Source organism: Haliotis rufescens, unplaced genomic scaffold (assembly GCF_023055435.1).
Source record: "Haliotis rufescens isolate VD_foot unplaced genomic scaffold, xgHalRufe1.0.p SCAF_16, whole genome shotgun sequence".
Taxonomy (NCBI): Eukaryota; Metazoa; Mollusca; class Gastropoda; order Lepetellida; family Haliotidae; genus Haliotis; species Haliotis rufescens.
In genome coordinates, this window is record NW_025963846.1 from 26,911,876 (window position 1) to 26,929,729 (window position 17,854).

The window sequence follows — 17,854 nt, forward strand, 5'->3', positions numbered from 1 at the left end:
TTTACTTTATCATATTCTAGCAAAAACAAGATATACAAGCAATAAAGTTAGCGTGACCACAGGACGTTTCTCTAACGCGGCGGCTGTTTTCTCTAATTGACCAGCAGTCGACGAGAGGGGGTTGTTTACCGCACAATGAAACCTTTTCATACCATGAACCACCACGCCGGCAGTCATGCATACATTTATGCGCATAACTCAGATGTAACCGTCAATGCAGTCAAAGGTTCCAGGTATGTCGGGAGCATGCAAGTTGCCCCTGGTAACTTCACAACTTCCTGGTTAAGGAGTTCTGGATAGCGGCTGTTCAGTTGACGGGAAAGAGGTGAGTGGTGAAGGATGGCGATGAAGCTGGTACTCTGTGGTATTGTCTTATGTCTCCTCCAGTTCCACAGTGTTGACGGACTTGCGGAAAATGCGTAAGTGGCAATCAAGTTCAAATAATGTTGAAATGTAGTAGGATGTTTAAAGGATATAGGACACTTTAAATTTATTTCAATTGTTTAAGTGTCTGTTATCTTTGCGTGTTTAACTGGCATGTTTATCTCCTTGAGTGACCTCACAAAGTCGATATTTATGGAGCAGTCAACGCAACCTCAGGTCACGAGATTGGATGAACAATTATATGACAAGACGAATCCAGCATTAAATAATATTTCACTCGCATGAGAAGTCAGTTGAACATTTTGAGATAACTAAATACATACTACTGAACATTACATATTTTCTCTCTTATTACCGTCAGGAGGTCATCCACAGAAAATACACAATAACCCAATATGTAGCTCTCGGCCCATGTTTATTCTTTGTGCGTTTGCCAGCAGTAATATAAAGGGCGGTTGTATTTAACTTTTGATGGAAAGTGCTTGTCGGTTGTGAGCTGTTCTGTTTGCGGGTGCATGATGCATGACACTGGGTGGAAGAACGAGCAGTTTCCAAATACGGAGGCAATACCCGGGATTACTCCCGTTCATGCCGATAATATGTAGGACCAATGTCAGATTGATGGCCAAAACGTTACTGCAACACTACCAAAACCAGGAATAGAACATGCGAGTTGATAAATACAAAACGTCGAAGCCTGAGAATAACCGTCTCGATAAAATGACGAAAGAGATTCAAATGCGGGTGAATGTCAAAACAATGTTGCTTCTGTCAGACCTCACTCTTCTGTGGGCGAGTTCACCCGTTTCCTGAAATACACGTAAGGCCGCCAGTGGGCTTTGTGTTGACACACTTCGCCATTATGAGTAGACCCTGGGTGAATGCAGAGGAACACCTTGTATTAAATGAAGAGTTGCGTTACCTTCGTGCAAGATACCGGTTCAATGTATTACCGTCAAATCTACATGTACGTATCTCGACATTGACAACACTTGCTGCCTTTGACTATATTGACCACGTCTGTACAAAACTCACTATACCTATTCTTTAAGTCAATAATTTGAAAACTGACGTTTGATCAAGCCTTTAAAGTACGTTCGTATGCATGTGTGCTCAGTGCAGTGCCTTGCGTATGTGTGTACGTTTCGTGTGTCTGAACTGTAATTACATGTTACCGACCTGTCCTTACTGTTACCGACCTGTCCTTACTGTTACCAACCTTTCCTTACTGTTACCGACCTGTCCTTGTTATCAACTTGTCATTACTGATGCCGACCTTTCCTTTCTGTTGCCGACATGTCCCTACTGTTGCCGACATGTCCCAACTAAAGCAAACATGTCCCAACTGTTGCCGACATGTCCCAAATGTTGCCGACATGTCTCTACTGTTGCCGACATATTCCAACTGTTGCCAACATGTCCCAAATGTTGCCAACATGTCCCTACTGTTCCCGACTTTTCCCAACTGTTGCAAACACGACCCAACTGTTGCCGACATGTCCTTACTGTTACCGACATGTCCCTACTGTTGCCGACATATCCCAACTGTTGCCAACCTGTCTCAACTGTTGCCAACCTGTCCTTACTGTTGCCGACATGTCACAAGTGTCACCGACATGTGCGTAATGTTGCCAACCTGTCCTTACTGCTGCCGACATGTCACAACTGTTGCCGATCTCTCCAAACGAATGCTGACTTTTACCTACTGTTGCCGACACGTCCCAACTGTTGCCAACCTGTCCTTACTGTTGCCGACATCTCACAACTGTCGCCAACATGTGCGTAATGTTGCCAACCTGTCCTTACTGTTGCTGCCATGTCCCAACTAATGCCGACATGTCCTTACTCTTCACGACATATCCCAACTGTTGCTGACATGTCCCAACTGTTGCCAACATGTCCCTGCACTTTCCCTACCTGTCCCTACTGTTGCCGACATGTCACTACTGTTGCCGACCTCTCCATACTGAAACCGACCTTTACCTAATGTTGCCGACATGTCCAAACTGTGGCCGACCTGTCCCAACTGTTACCGACATGTCCCAACTGTTGCAGACATGTCCTTACTGCTGCCGACATGTCCCAACTGTTGCCGACATGTCCCTACTGTTGCCGACATGTCCTTACTGTTGCCGAACTCTCCATACTGAAACCGGCCTTTACCTAATGTTGCCGACATCTTCCTACTGTTGCCGACATGTCCGAACTGTTGCCGACATGTCCGAACTGTTGCCGACCTGTCCTTACTTTTGCCAACCTGTCCTGCCTGTTGCCGACATGTCCCAACCGTTGCCGACCTGTCCTCAGTGTTGCCAACATGTCGCAACTGTTGCCGACATGTCCCAACTGTTGCAGACCTTTCCTAACTGCTGCCGACATGTCCCCACATTTGCCGACATGTCACTACTGTTGCCGACATGTCCCAACTGTTGCAGACCTTTCCTTACTGCTGCCGACATGTCACTACTGTTGCCAACATGTCCCTACTCTTGGCGACATGTCCCGACTGTTGCCGACCTGTGCTTATTGTTGCCGACATGTCCCTACTGTTGCCGACATATCCGTACTGTTGCCAAACTGTCCTGCCTGTCCTGCCTGTCCTGCCTGTTGCCGACATGTCCCAACCGTTGCCAACCTGTCCTTACTGTTGCCGACATGTCCCAACTGTTGCCGACATGTCCCAACTGTTGCAGACCTCTCCTTACTGCTGCCGACATGTCCCCACATTTGCCGACATGTCCCTACTGTTGCCGACATGTCCTTACTGCTGCCGACATATCCCAACTGTTGCCAACTTGTCCAAACTGTTGCCGACCTTTCCATAATGATGCCGACCCTTACCTATTTTTGCCGACATCTCTCTACTCTTGCCAACATGTCCCTAGTGTTTTTGACCTGTCGTTACTGTTGTCGACATGTCCCAACTGTTGCCGAGCTGTCAGAAGTGTTCCCGACCTGTCCTTACTGTTGCCGACATGTCCCAACGGTTCCCAACATGTCACTACTGTAGCCGACATGTCCCTACACTTTGCCTACCTGACCCTACTGTTGCAGACATGTCCGAACTATTGCCGACATGTCCCTACTGTTGCCTACCTCTCCATACTGAAACCGGCCTTTACCTACTGTTGCCGACATGTCCCTTCTGTTGCCGACATGTCCAAACTGTTGCCGACCTGTCCTTAATGTTGCCGACATGTCCCAACTGTTGCCAACCTGTCCTGCCTTTTGTGATCATTTGGCCTTGAAGCTGCACGTATTGCACGTGCAGGAGCACTATGAACGGTGTTAAAGTACAGGGTTTTCCATTGCCTGACATCTGCGTCAATCGAACAGTGACAGTTCAACAACATGCCAAGATTAACAGAAGTGCAAAGAATCAAGGTCAAAGGCCGCATGCAGGCAGTTGAATCCCGATCAGCTGTAGCCCGGTGTTTCAATGGAGCGCCCAGCACCATCACAATGGATGGAAACTAGTTAGTTTTCATAAAGTGAACTATTGTGGTCCGTAATTCATACTTCTTTGCTACACTGATGTGTTGTCGACATCTCCCTACTGTTGCCGACATGTCCCTAATGTTGCCGACCTGTCCTTACTGTTGCCGACATGTCCCAACTGTTGCCAACCTGCCCTGCCTGTTGCCGACATGTCCCAACGGTTCCCAACATGTCACTACTGTTGCCGACATGTCCCTACACTTTGCCTACCTGACCCTAATGTTGCCGACATGTCCCAACTATTGCCGACATGTCCCTACTGTTGCCTACCTCTCCATACTGAAACCGGCCTTAACCTACTGTTGCCGACATGTCTCTTCTGTTGCCGACATGTCCCTACTGTTGCCGATCTGTCCTTACTGTTGCCGACCTGTCCAAACTGTTGCCGACATGTCCCTACTGTTGCCGACATGTCCTTACTGTTGCCGACATGTCCCAACTGTTGCCAACCTGTCCTGCCTTTTGTGATCATTTGGCCTTGAAGCTGCACGTATTGCACGTGCAGGAGCACTATGAACGGTGTTAAAGTACAGGGTTTTCCATTGCCTGACATCTGCGTCAATCGAACAGTGACAGTTCAACAACATGCCAAGATTAACAGAAGTGCAAAGAATCAAGGTCAAAGGCCGCATGCAGGCAGTTGAATCCCGATCAACTGTAGCCCGGTGTTTCAATGGAGCGCCCAGCACCATCACAATGGATGGAAACTGGTTAGTTTTCATAAAGTGAACTATTGTGGTCCATAATTCATTCTTCTTTGCTACACTGTTGTGTTGCCGACATCTCCCTACTGTTGCCGACATGTCCCTAATGTTGCCGACCTGTCCTTACTGTTGCCGATATTTCCCAACTGTAGCCAACCTGTCCTGCCTGTTGCCGACATGTCCCAACTGTTACCGACCTGTCCTTACTGTTGCCGACATGTCCGAACTTTTCCGAATTTACATGTTTCCCGACTAATGGTTTGCGTGTCCTTTTTGTGATCATTTGGTCTTGAAGCTGCACGTATTGCACGTGCAGCAGCACTATGAACGGTGTTAAAGTACAGGGTTTTCGATTGTCTGACATCTGCGTCAATCGAACAGTGACAGTTCAACAACATGCCAAGATTGACAGAAGTGCAAAGAATCAAGGTCAAAGGCCGCATGCAGGCAGGTGAATCCCGATCAACTGTAGCCCGGTGTTTCAATGGAGCGCCCAGCACCATCACAATGGATGGAAACTGGTTAGTTTTCATAAAGTGAACTATTGTGGTCCATAATTCATACTTTTTTGCTACACTGAGTGTGTTACAGACTAGTGTGTTGTCACCCTTTTTTATATATTGAGCACACTTGAAATAGAACCCTTTTCATGGCATATATGTGGTTGCTTCTACACATCCTCCCAAGGATTGAGTCAATAGTTCCGATCATCGATGTCATGATTAGGTCTGTGTATAAAGATTCTTTCTAATAGTCAATTTTCCATTCATGTCGAGCAATATTTCAGACGTTCCTGCTGTTTGTGTATTCATTTCCTAAGTTTTGAGGTACAATCGAGCATGCTCATTCTTCGAAGATTTCAAAGAGCATCCTACGACTCTTGCTCAAAAGCTGTTACAGCATCCAAGGCCTGTGGATGTGGAGGACATTCCCAAATCAATGACAAAACTTATGTTCAATGCAATTCACTTTTGTCACTTGTACCATATGTTTTTTTCAGGTAAAACATTGACTTTTCTTGGCAGTTACCACAATCACCTTGTTTCACTGACATTTAGAAATAGTAAGTTGCCTGTGGACAACTGACTGGCTTTTTTATGTATTTGTGACGGGTGACACTGGTGGAGCAGGATACGTGAACCATTCTGCAAACACCTGGCTTCATGAATATTTGAAATTAATTCAAAAACACATACTCATGATGTGCTTTTGCAGAGTTTTCTTATAGGTGTAGGAAGGATTTTGTCACTTTTATTCGTTTTATTCACTTGGATGGGCGAGGATATTCGTGAATAACTTAAAGTATCTGAGCAATTTGCATGGATTATGGAAACCCTGCAGTGCCAGAATCAATAGGAAATGGGTTATGTTTTTTTTACACGAGAAAAACTGCTTTGAACAGCATTGCCATGACCTGTTAAATGAACTTGGAAATCTTACCTAATTATGTGTTAACTCATATATCAACAGACTCCTTTCATGTTGTGCAAGTCACAGTCACGTTTATCTTTGTTGCAGGATAAATGTCATCACGAACATCAAGTAACGCCGGAAGACATCTTATACGTCGTGCAAGTTCTTGTACTGGGGTCGGTGCAGCAAATACAGGTAATAGCCGGCTGTCATACAGGTATTGATCAGATGTAATACATGTATTCACTGCTTAACATATATTGTCATATATGTATTGACTAACTGCTATACAGGTAGTCAGCAACTGTTGTACAGGTATCGATTAACTGTCATACAGGTAATCACTAACCGTCATACAAGTAATTACAAACTGCCATACAGGTAAATCACTAACTCTCATATGGATAATCTTTTACTGGCATACAGGTAATTACTAATTGTCATACAGGTAATGACCAACTGCCATACAGATAATCACCAACCGTTATGCAGGTAAATCACTAACTGCCATACAGATGTTCACTTACTGTCATACATGTAATCACAAATTGTGACTAACTTCAATACAGGTAATCACTAACTATCACGCAGGTAAACACTTACTGCCATATAGGTAATGACCAGCTGACATACAGGTAATCACAAACTGTTATACAGGTAACTCACTAACTGCCATTACAGATATGCACTTACTGTCATGCAGGTAATCACTAATTATCACGCAGGTAATGACTAATTGTCACGCAGATAATCACAAACTACCATATATACCAACACTCTCATACAGGCAAACTCTAACTGTCATACAGGTAAACACTAACTATCATACAGATAACCACTAACTGTCATACAGTTAATCACCAATGGTCGTACAGGTAATCACTAACTGTCATAAAGATAATGACCAGCTGTCATATAGATAACCACTAACTGGCATACAGGTAATGGTCAACTGTCGTACAGATAATCACTAGCTGCTATACAGGTAATATCCAATTGCCATACAGATAATCACCAACTGTCATACAGATCATCACCAACTGTCATATATATATTGTGGTACGCAACAGATTAACATTAACAACAACAGGTAATGGATAACAAGTAGCACACAGATAATTTGATGAAGTCAGATGTACAGTGATGATTAAAATGTTGTAACAGGCTAAGAGAGAGTATTTATGGTTGTCAGCTTCTTTATTCCGAGGAACGCTACATTTTCGGAGTTAGAAAGTACAAGTGAGCATTGGCATCAGAAGATACCAGCCGGCTCTGAACCGTGACCAGGGAACGTATCTGCCTTGTGCTTGACTTATTGATTACTTCAGCTGTGCCACGATCTATCTGTCGCATTATGCCCCTATGAAGACTAATTAATCCTGCTGGCTTCTATTTGTCCAGGGGTAATTCACCTCTGCCCTCAAATCTGTCCATTGCTCATTACCAAGCAGTGCTAATTTATTTCCTGGCTTTTATCTGTCCATTGCTCGTTTACCAAGCACTGCTAATTTATCTCCTGGCTTCTATCTGTCCATTGCTAAAGACCAATCAGCCGCTATTCAACTGTTGAATTGTTAAGTTTCCACCATTTTTATCTATTTATTTGTGTGGTTTTCACATGTACATATATATTCTCTCTGCATCATAGCATTCATTCACCAGGTGAAGGAATAAGCACGTACTCCGAAACGTGTGTTCCTAATAATAAAGAAGTTGACATCAATAAGTTATCTCTTGTGTGTGTCACCTCTAAATGCCATTCAAAGACTTGTAACAAGTCGATTGGTTACTCATATGCATTAGAAAGTGTGTGTTATTTGATAAGATCGTCATAGGCAGACTGGATGTAATACTCTTGATCTCTATTGATGAAACGTTGATGACGGCGGATGTTATTGTTTTATGTGAGAGTTTTTTGTGAAGACCTGATGTTTGGTAGAGAGGGTTTGGACTTTGTCAAACTGATGGTTGGAAAACATTTGCCGGGGGTCTGAGAGGGCTGATTTGCTCAGGCTTTTGAAGTTTAAGGTTCTTTGATGCGGGTAACTACAGATCACATCGTGTTGGGGGAAGGGTTGCGGCCATTGGCGTGGACGATTCTACTTAGGGATTGGGCGATAGTGAAGAGGGTATAAATGACTGCCCGGTGCTAAGGTAATCTGCTGATTTGATGTGAAGTCTTGCTTAATCTAGTGTAGAGTGATTCTGATGGGGGCGGATCCTGGTCTGGGTTGTTTGGGTTTGGGCTGGAGTGTGACTAGTTTGGTAGGATACTGGTTAAGGTTGGGTAAGACATGCTCCCGATGATTAGGCTCATGGTTAAGGTCAAAGTTGCAGGAGCAGATGTATTCTTCTCTCTTGGTCAGTGTGAAGTTGATGCCGTACTTCGTTTGGGGGATGGATAGAGTTGAAGTGAATTTCCTGGTCAGAATTAGTAGACTTCCTGTGTAGGGGTCTGGCGATACAAGTACGTCCAGGAAGGGGAGTTGTTGCTTGTTCTCTGTCTCGATGGTGAATTAACTCTGGGGTGTTGAGGTGCTGGAGTAGTGAGATGGGATTCTGTTCTTTTGAACATGACGACTAACATGTGCCAGTGCCAGGTGGCATTGGGGATGTGAAGAGGGCTTCTTCTATGTCTCTGTATGGGCACCATGTCTCTGTGTACAGATAGTCAGTATGTTGTACATACATGAGATCTATCTCTCTGTGTACAGGTAGTGTAGGTTGTACATACATGGGATCTATCTCTCTGTGTACATATAGTGTAGGTTGTATATGCATGGGATCTATCTCCCTGTGTACAGATAGTGTAGGTTGTTCATACATGGCATCTATCTCTCTGTGTACAGGTAGTGTAGGTTGTACATACATGGGATCGATCTCTCTGTGTACAGATAGTGTAGGTCGTGCATACATGGGATCTATCTCTCTGTGTACAGGTAGTGTAGGTCGTACATACATGGGATCTATCTCCCTGTGTACAGGTAGTGCAGGTCGTACATACATGGGATCGATCTCCCTTTGTACAGGTAGTGTAGGTCGTGCATACATGGGATCTATCTCTCTGTGTACAGGTAGTGTAGGTTGTACATACATGGGATCTATCTCTCTTTGTACAGTCAGTGTAGGTTGTACATACATGGGATCTATCTCTCTGTGTACAGGTAGTGTAGGTCGTACATGCATGGGATCTATCTCTCTGTGTACAGTCAGTGTAGGTTGTACATACATGGGATCTATCTCCCTGTGTACAGGTAGTGTAGGTCGTGCATACATGGGATCTATCTCTCTGTGTACAGGTAGTGTAGGTCGTACATGCATGGGATCTATCTCTCTGTGTACAGTCAGTGTAGGTTGTACATACATGGGATCTATCTCCCTGTGTACAGGTAGTGTAGGTCGTGCATACATGGGATCTATCGCTCTGTGCACAGGTAGTGTAGATTGTACATACATGCGATCTATCTCTCTGTGTACAGATAGAGTAGGTCGTACATGAATGGGATCTATCTCTCTGTGTACAGGTAGTGCAGGTCGTACATAAATGGGATCTATCTCCCTGTGTACAGGTAGTGTAGGTCGTGCATACATGGGATCTATCTCTCTGTGTACAGGTAGTGTAGGTCGTACATACATGGGATCTATCTCCCTGTGTACAGGTAGTGCAGGTCGTACATACATGGGATCGATCTCCCTTTGTACAGGTAGTGTAGGTCGTGCATACATGGGATCTATCTCCCTGTGTACAGATAGAGTAGGTTGTACATACATATGATCTATCTCTCTGTGTACAGATAGTGTAGGTTGTACATGGGATCTACCTCTCTGTGTACAGGTAGTGTAGGTTGTACATACATGCGAGCTATATCTCTGTGTACAGGCCGTGTAGGTTGTACATAAATGGGATATATCTCTGTTTTCACAGGTAATGTAGTGTGTACATACATTGGATCTATCTCCTTGTGTACAGGTAGTGTAGGTTGTACATACATTGGATCTATCTCTCTATGTACAGATAGTGTAGGTTGTACATACATTGGATCTATCTCTCTATGTACAGGTAGTGTAGTGTGTACATACATGGGATCTACCTCCATGTGAGTGAGTGAGTATGGTTTTACGCTTTAACCACTAGGCTACCCGACCGCCCCCTATCTCCTTGTGTGCAGATAGTGTAGGTTGTACATGAATGGGATCTATCTCTCTGTGTACAGGTAGTGTAGGTTGTACATACATGGGATCTATCTCCTTGTGTACAGGTAGTGTAGGTTGTACATGAATGGGATCTATCTCTCTGTGTACAGGTAGTGTAGGTTGTACATACATTGGATCTATCTCTCTATGTACAGATAGTGTAGGTTGTACATACATTGGATCTATCTCTCTGTGTACAGGTAGTGTAGGTTGTACATGAATTTACAAATTGGCTGTAATATATACACGCTTACAAAGGAAAACACTTGTGAAAACAACGAGAATCGCGCATCGAAGAACTTCCCAACCAAGACGTAGAGGAACAAGAATGAATCTGTTCAATGACACAACAAATGAAGGAAAACAAAACGCAAATATCATAATAACAACCTACCAAATTTATATGTATAATTTTAGGCAGCTTCCTTGTTTGAGGAATGTATCCCTGAATATCCACATAAAGGAACAATATACCACACATCTGCAGCTGTACAAAGAAACTTATTCGATGTCACATGTCTCTGTAACAATCAAATATTTTAAACTATATATATGGACATATATCGTGTCGGCATATTATAACCCGTGTTCGTTTCTCAACTGATCACTTAGTTTGTTTCAGGTGTTTTGTATCCGTGTCAAGTCTCAAAGGTCAGCTGAGAAAGCCCGCGTGACAGCTATTTTCATAATGTCCACGGTTCTTAAAAAATTCCATTGAGTTAGATAACAATTAGCAATCAATCAACGTATTAACCCTTGAACAAAGTATGTTGTTTTACATCGGCACTTCACGCCATGATATGAATGTATTCCCTTTGCTTTAGTAAACCTAGACATGTAAACACTTACTTTTGACATATCCATCAACAGTGATTAATCCACCAACGTATTTTCTGTTAATCCTTTAATGGCTAGGAATGATCTGTTGATTTAAAAAAAAGAGTAAATTAACTGATCATTCATGCCCTGCCACGTGCATATTACATAACACACATTTCACCTCTCTTCACACCTGGATTCAGATTGAATACTTACCCCAGACACAAGATATGCCAAATGGGAACCTTTATCACTAATTATACCTGTAATAAATTCATAAACTGGGCAGCAAATGAATGACGACAAATACCCAAGTGTAGAGTATACCAGAAAACGTGGATGGCAACAAGGGAGTAGGAATCTATTAATCAGGCAATTCGAAATCCGAAAATGCTTTCACTGCAGGGATGCTTTTTTTATATATTAATAAACTATAACCATCAGGGGTATTTCCAAATGAAGACATCCGATGAGCCTCGGACGTTTTTTTTCTCTTTGTTTAGGTTGAATCAATTAATTAACATGCGCCCTTTGTTGAAATCTTTATAGATCACGGGTAACCAAAACAGCCCAGCAAACACGAAACTGTTATAAAAAAACATTCCTAAAACATTTTACATTTGGTTATAATGTTTCTAAAATGTTTTGAAAACGAACCAGAGTGTTGGTAAAGCTCTGTGTTTTGCTGCCAATGTTCAAAACATACAACACCCAGTCACTGTTAACAAGATACAAATAGTCAGGGACAGTACACCCTTCAGGCATGTACGGCAGATACACAATACCAATGACCGACCTGGTAATCCATGCCATGTCTTCAACATTCAATCAACAAAGAACTTCAAGACTCATTTCTGTGGAGATTTTAATATTTTTAGAAAAGTTTTACAACTTTCTAAATTATAGATTGTCAGAATCTTCTTTCTTTGGTTTTGCCTTGATCCACTTTTCTGAACCATAAAACAAATTCTGCAAAAATCTAAAGCAGGTATTTAATATATATATAACAGCATCATGCATCATAATGAATAGAAAAAGTGGTACACAAGGAACACCCCAACCCACTTTACGGTCAGTGGCAGGTACAAATCCAATTCTTATCATTAATTTAAAGTCACAAAACCACCAAAAGATACTTGATCTAGTAGCTCACGGTATTTAACAACAGTTTCTGCACCTACGTTTGCATCATTCACAGCCCCTGGTGTATTCGGTGTATTCCTCAATAACCTAACATTTCCGTGTGTATTTCCTGGAATGCTGTTGGTCCTTTTGCCTGCAGCAAAAACAAAAAATGTTCAAACTTATAACTTGAACTATATTTCAACAAGCATCATATTGTTAATCCAAAGATGAAATATATTATGTAGGTTTATAACATTAATTTAATTCTGGAAACCCATTTGTCCAGAAACGCTCCATTCTGTGGCCAGGTTCGGTTAAAGGTATTTCCAAAATTCATCTTTGCTGATTTCATTGGGACCATCAGTGGTCCACACTAAGGAAGAAAACTGGAAAAAATAATGTTTTGAAATCTCGAAATTTGAACTATGTCGCCCATGGGCCTGCCCATACACACACAGGACAGGCTGACATGGGCTATGAATACTAAAGTGACCGATTGCAAACGTCCTTTGTGAATGTTTTGAAGGTATTCATTGATGATATGAATTTAATTACGAGTTTCCCGTTGTCGTATGATCACATTCTCTTCTTTAGTCCCGCCACATCAATCTTTACCTGTTGTGCGTGTGGGTGACAGGTGCAGTTGGTAAGACATAAAACATGTTCTGTACAGTATTCAAATATCAAGTGGTGTGCAAGTCCACGTGCAGCTACATGTATTTTCATGGTTGTTTACACCAGGGCGTTTATGCATTGTGAACTTCATTTCAAAGCCACATTTAATAATGTGACTATTGCTAACAATAGATTGCAATGACAGATCATGTTTGAAAAGAACTTGGTATCAACAAACCATGACATTAACAAAACAAGGCCGTGATAAACACCTGGTTGTATTAGCCAACTTAAGTTTAACAGTGTCCCTCTACACAATATGATATGCCACAGGCTGACCTCTGGAATACCCTATAGATACACATTACGATCTGTATTCAACAGTCAAAGTCATTCATTGCTGATGTGAATTTGATGATTGCTCAAGTACATAAGGGAATATGATTTCTGCATATGCACATTGAAGTTTTCACTTCGATCATTGTGTAATGTGTTGGTTGGTGTCTGGTGCAGTTGTTAGGCTTTCAGGAATGTTATTGTGTAAACCCTCAGCCACCGAGGCTTCCCCAAAAATGAAAATCCGACGAATGGTAGTGTAGGAGCGCGTTGTAAGCCACGAATCGCTTAGAGAAAGCAAATTAATCGCTTCAACAGTTCGAAGTGCATGTGCACTCTTCCAAAATGCCGGCGCAACTACCGCTTGGTTGCCTTGACGTAGAAGAACATAATAAAAGTCAGCCGCCCTTTTGGTTTTAGAATGAAGCGACCTCAGCCAGTGATTGTTTCGCTTGCAAGCGGCTGAAAGTGAGGCACTGTTGTTAGGCGAATCGCTATACATCCCTTTTAAGTGATTCGCGCTCTGCAAAGCACCCCGAGATCACATACGTTGTGTATCCCTCCCATGGCCGAAAGCTATGAATACACAATGCCATTTAGAAAGTGGTCAAATGTAACAAATGTTATATTTACACAATGCCATTTAGATACTGCAAAGATAAGCGGACACTGCTTTTGAAAATGAACTTAAACTGATGAAGGCATTTTGTCACAACATTTTAAAATTGTCTTCGAAACGTTTTTGTGATATAAGTCTTTACAAACGTTTTAAGAAGATGTCAAAAACATTTATTTTTGTGATACATTTTCAAAAACGTTTTAAAACTTTTCAATAACTAGTCATGAAAAATAATTAATTGTGAGAGAATGCGTCTTTGACCATAGATCTATATTTATTCACTTCTCAACGTCTCTCTCACGCCCCCGCAAAATATGCGCGACTAAATGTAATTGCCTGTAACACTGTGATCAGCAACAAACAACTCATGTGAAGTTTTGTCTTACTCATATTTGCTATATGTTCTTTAGACATTTAGTCTACAGATTAAACTGTAACTTCTGTGAAAATGTTTGATTACTGCATTACCAATCCACAGCCACGTAATCGGTACTCACTTAAATACATGGCGATAACATTTCATGAAAATATGTTCTAGCATAACATTTCTGCAATGTGTTGCAATAACAGTATCGCCTATGTAACAGCATGATGTTCTTGAATAACATTTTAAAAACATTTCAATAACATTTCATGAAATAGTTTCTGACATAACATTTCTGCAACGTGTTGAAAACATTGTAATAACAGTGAAATAGTTTCGCCTATGTTATAGCATGATGTTCTTGAAAAACATTTCAACAACATTTTGAGTAATTATAAAACATTTACACCTTATTCGAATGATTTTACATGTGTGTGCACAATGTATTTAAAGCATGATGATAATATTTCGTGAAATATGTTTTAGCCAAACATTTCTGCAACGTGTTGAAAACATTGTAATAACAGTGAAATAGTTTCGCCTATGTTATAGCATGATGTTCTTGAAAAACATTTCAATAACATTTTGAGTAATTATAAAACATTTACACCTTATTCGGATGATTTTACATGTGTTTGCACAATGTATTTAAAACATGATGATAACATTTCGTGAAATATGTTCTGGCAAAACATTTCTGCAATTTGTTGAAAACATTGTCATAACATGTTATGAAATAGTTTCGCCTTTGATATAGCATGATGTTCTTAAATAAAATTTTGGAAACATTTCAATAACATTTTGAATAGATGTAAAATATTTCTAATCAAATGTTTTGACGAAAATGTTTTTGAAAAACTACAATGAAATCTTTTTGAAAATGTTATGTGTCAGCCGGGAGTGTTCAAAAATGCGTAAAACAAATATTGCCTCAAAGTTTATTTACGCTGTCTTTACAGACGGTAGCTCACTCTCTTGTCATGCTCAGTTGCGTTTGCGAGTAAATCGACTCACGGCAGCAAGTGAGCCCCAGCGGCCAGTGTCAGACAGCCGAGGAAAAGCCAGAGATTAGTGCCCCTTTTAAGTTTTGCTCACATGGGGTCATTCCTGGTGATTGCAAATATAACGTTTTTCGTTCGCCAAATGTATGCTTTAGATAGTACAATTATGATTAAGCAGTCACCACCACTCATGTCTTATTATTTTACGAAGGAATATGCCCCATTTCCACACACTCCACTTTCTATTTTGTATTTTGTAAGAATTAATAAGAGAAGGTTTTGTGTGGGACTCTAACATTTATCACTAATTAAAAGAGGATATAGGAAATGAATATGAACAGCCATGTTGCCTGACTTTTGATAGGATTTGAGATCTTCACAATCACCGTGACAGAATCTCGTTAGGTTTTATGATTTTTACATTTGCCCGGTGACCATAGTGAGTGTTGCTGGGGATACCAAAGTTCAGGTCATGATCTGGAAGAGATCGCTAGAGGTGTTGTTTGTGGCTAGACATGCAGCAGACAGCATTCCAGTGAGTGCGGGCACCTCGTCTTTGTTTCACTCTGTATTTAAAACCTTGATATACAAGGCTACGGCCACCACGCCATTCACAGGTGCATTTGTCTATTTTTTGTTTGGCGTTCACAGTATTTATATACCATCTCACTGATTACTTGTTAACTGGTCACTGCAAGTGCCTTAATTATTAAAATTTCAGTGAACGGAGTTTATTCACATGTTAGCTTTCATAGGTTGTTATGGATACTTGTAAAATCCTCAGTTGAGTTCACTCACTAACTACTGTGAGCGTTTTTGGCATGACTCACATAAACTGTTAATCCTCTGCTGTGTGCTGGCAAAGTGGGGATAAACCTCTGTGTCAAAGACGTTCAAACTTAGTTAGAATCCTTGTTTATCTGTGACATCTTCCAACTGGTTACATTTTAGTAAACTTGACAAGTGATGATGAATTTTAATATTCATATTATTATAGTTTTATTAAGTTGTAAATACATCTTTTATAAAATTGTGCAACACTCTCGCGAAAAATATATTTTCTGTGAGTAAGTTTACATGTCACGTCACGCCAGCATCTTTTCAATTTATATTAAGACAAAATAGTTGCCAGCTTTTGGGACTACGTGTAACATTGCTGCTATTACATTTCTGATACAGGTGCTTGACTGCCTCTGTAGTTCATGATCAATTGGATTTTTTATTGTGTAAACAAATCAGTCAAGTTTGTAACAACAGATGGATAAGCTGATAAATTTGGACAGCAGTTACCGATTAACAACTTAAGACATAGAGACAGGTAAGTGATATATAACCAAAGTGATTAGACGCCCTGTTGAGACGATGGACATTTAGAACGTTGGAGTAAATGACAGTAACTAACTTCAACATTTCCCAGTAATAATATAAAATACATCAACACCCATAACAGTCCTAGAGACAGCTTCCAGCTATATTGTATCTATCGATTTTGACATGTTTTATTATACACTCACTTTGTGGCGCTTGGCAAGTTTTAGGTTTGACAGGAAAAATGCTGGTGGATTTTAGAGAGAGATTTGATTTGTTACTTATACATTATTACAATAAGCGAAAATGTCTTCAAAGTCCACAGTTTGTTCAATAGTACCAAAGTAAGTTTGTTAAAAATCTATCAACGTTTTTCTATTATTGAATACAATATTTGCACTGTATTGCTGCAAATAATCTAGCCTGCTGCCCATGTAACTTAAGCATATCTACGTATGATCTTCATATGCCATGGTCTGTAGCCAGAAAAGCAAATAAAGTTATGTCTTATGACCTCTATTGTCACTGCTGAGCCTATCATAATGTTCAATTTCTGCCACACCAAGTGTGAATAAGCGTTATACTTCTGTTGATAAACCACACTGGCACAATTAAGCAAATACCAGTGTATATTCAACAGGCTCATTACCTTAACAGTTGGGGAAGGGAAAAAATTTGAAGTGAACTACATTGGAAAATGAGAGAAGAATTTAACAGTCAATGTTTTTTATCATAAAAAAACTCTCTGGTCGGTAAACAACAGTTGTAATTTTAGTATTTTCAAAAGGAATCCTAAACCTTCTCTTACGCAGTTATGATATATTATGACAAAAGCTATACTATATCAACTATAATTTGCTTCCTAGTGTGAATGCCTGTAATACTGGGATATTGGCTCACCTGTTCTCATAATGCTTTATATGACCGCATGGTTGCTGTTACACAATCAGTGTCCCAACTCTCGTGTATCTACTTCAATGTTTCGCCTTCGTGATCTAACGTTCTAGCATAGACATCCTCTTATACACAACATATGCGTTCTGGACATATTATCTTCTGGTTCCATAGCATGTACAGCCTTAAAATTGATTTTATTAATCTTCGAATGTTATGTCGAGTGCACTCAAACAGGACTGTTTAGCCTATCTAAGAAATGTAGCAGTCAGTGGATCTTCCAGTTAGCTGACTTTACTGTTGGTAATATCCGTTTTCTTTCTTGTTGCATATCAAGGCACCAATTCATCAGATATGGGGTTTTATTATGTTCTTTTGGCAAATAAGAGGATAGTTAGTAACAAACGATATACGGTATACAACGTTTTTTGTCACTACTATCACAAACTAATTCGACACTGACACCGCTTCAAACCCAGTGGTAGACTGGACACAATTATTTGCACACCGATAAGATAACTCCTACCGACAGGTTGGGGTGATGGTTCAAAGCGAAACGCAAAACCCTGTCTAATTAATG

The 17,854-nt window shown here is 40.8% G+C and overlaps 1 protein-coding gene across 1 annotated transcript in view; it reads left to right on the forward strand.

Moving 5' to 3' along the window:
* The first annotated feature begins 339 nt into the window (after positions 1-339).
* The window catches only part of LOC124126161, a 56,936-nt gene continuing 39,421 nt past the window's right edge, over positions 340-17,854 (forward strand). The window contains exons 1-2 of the mRNA XM_048396634.1: positions 340-354; positions 6,142-6,194. Of these exons, the coding sequence (XP_048252591.1) occupies positions 340-354; positions 6,142-6,194 (68 nt within the window). The remainder of the gene's footprint in view (positions 355-6,141; positions 6,195-17,854) is intronic.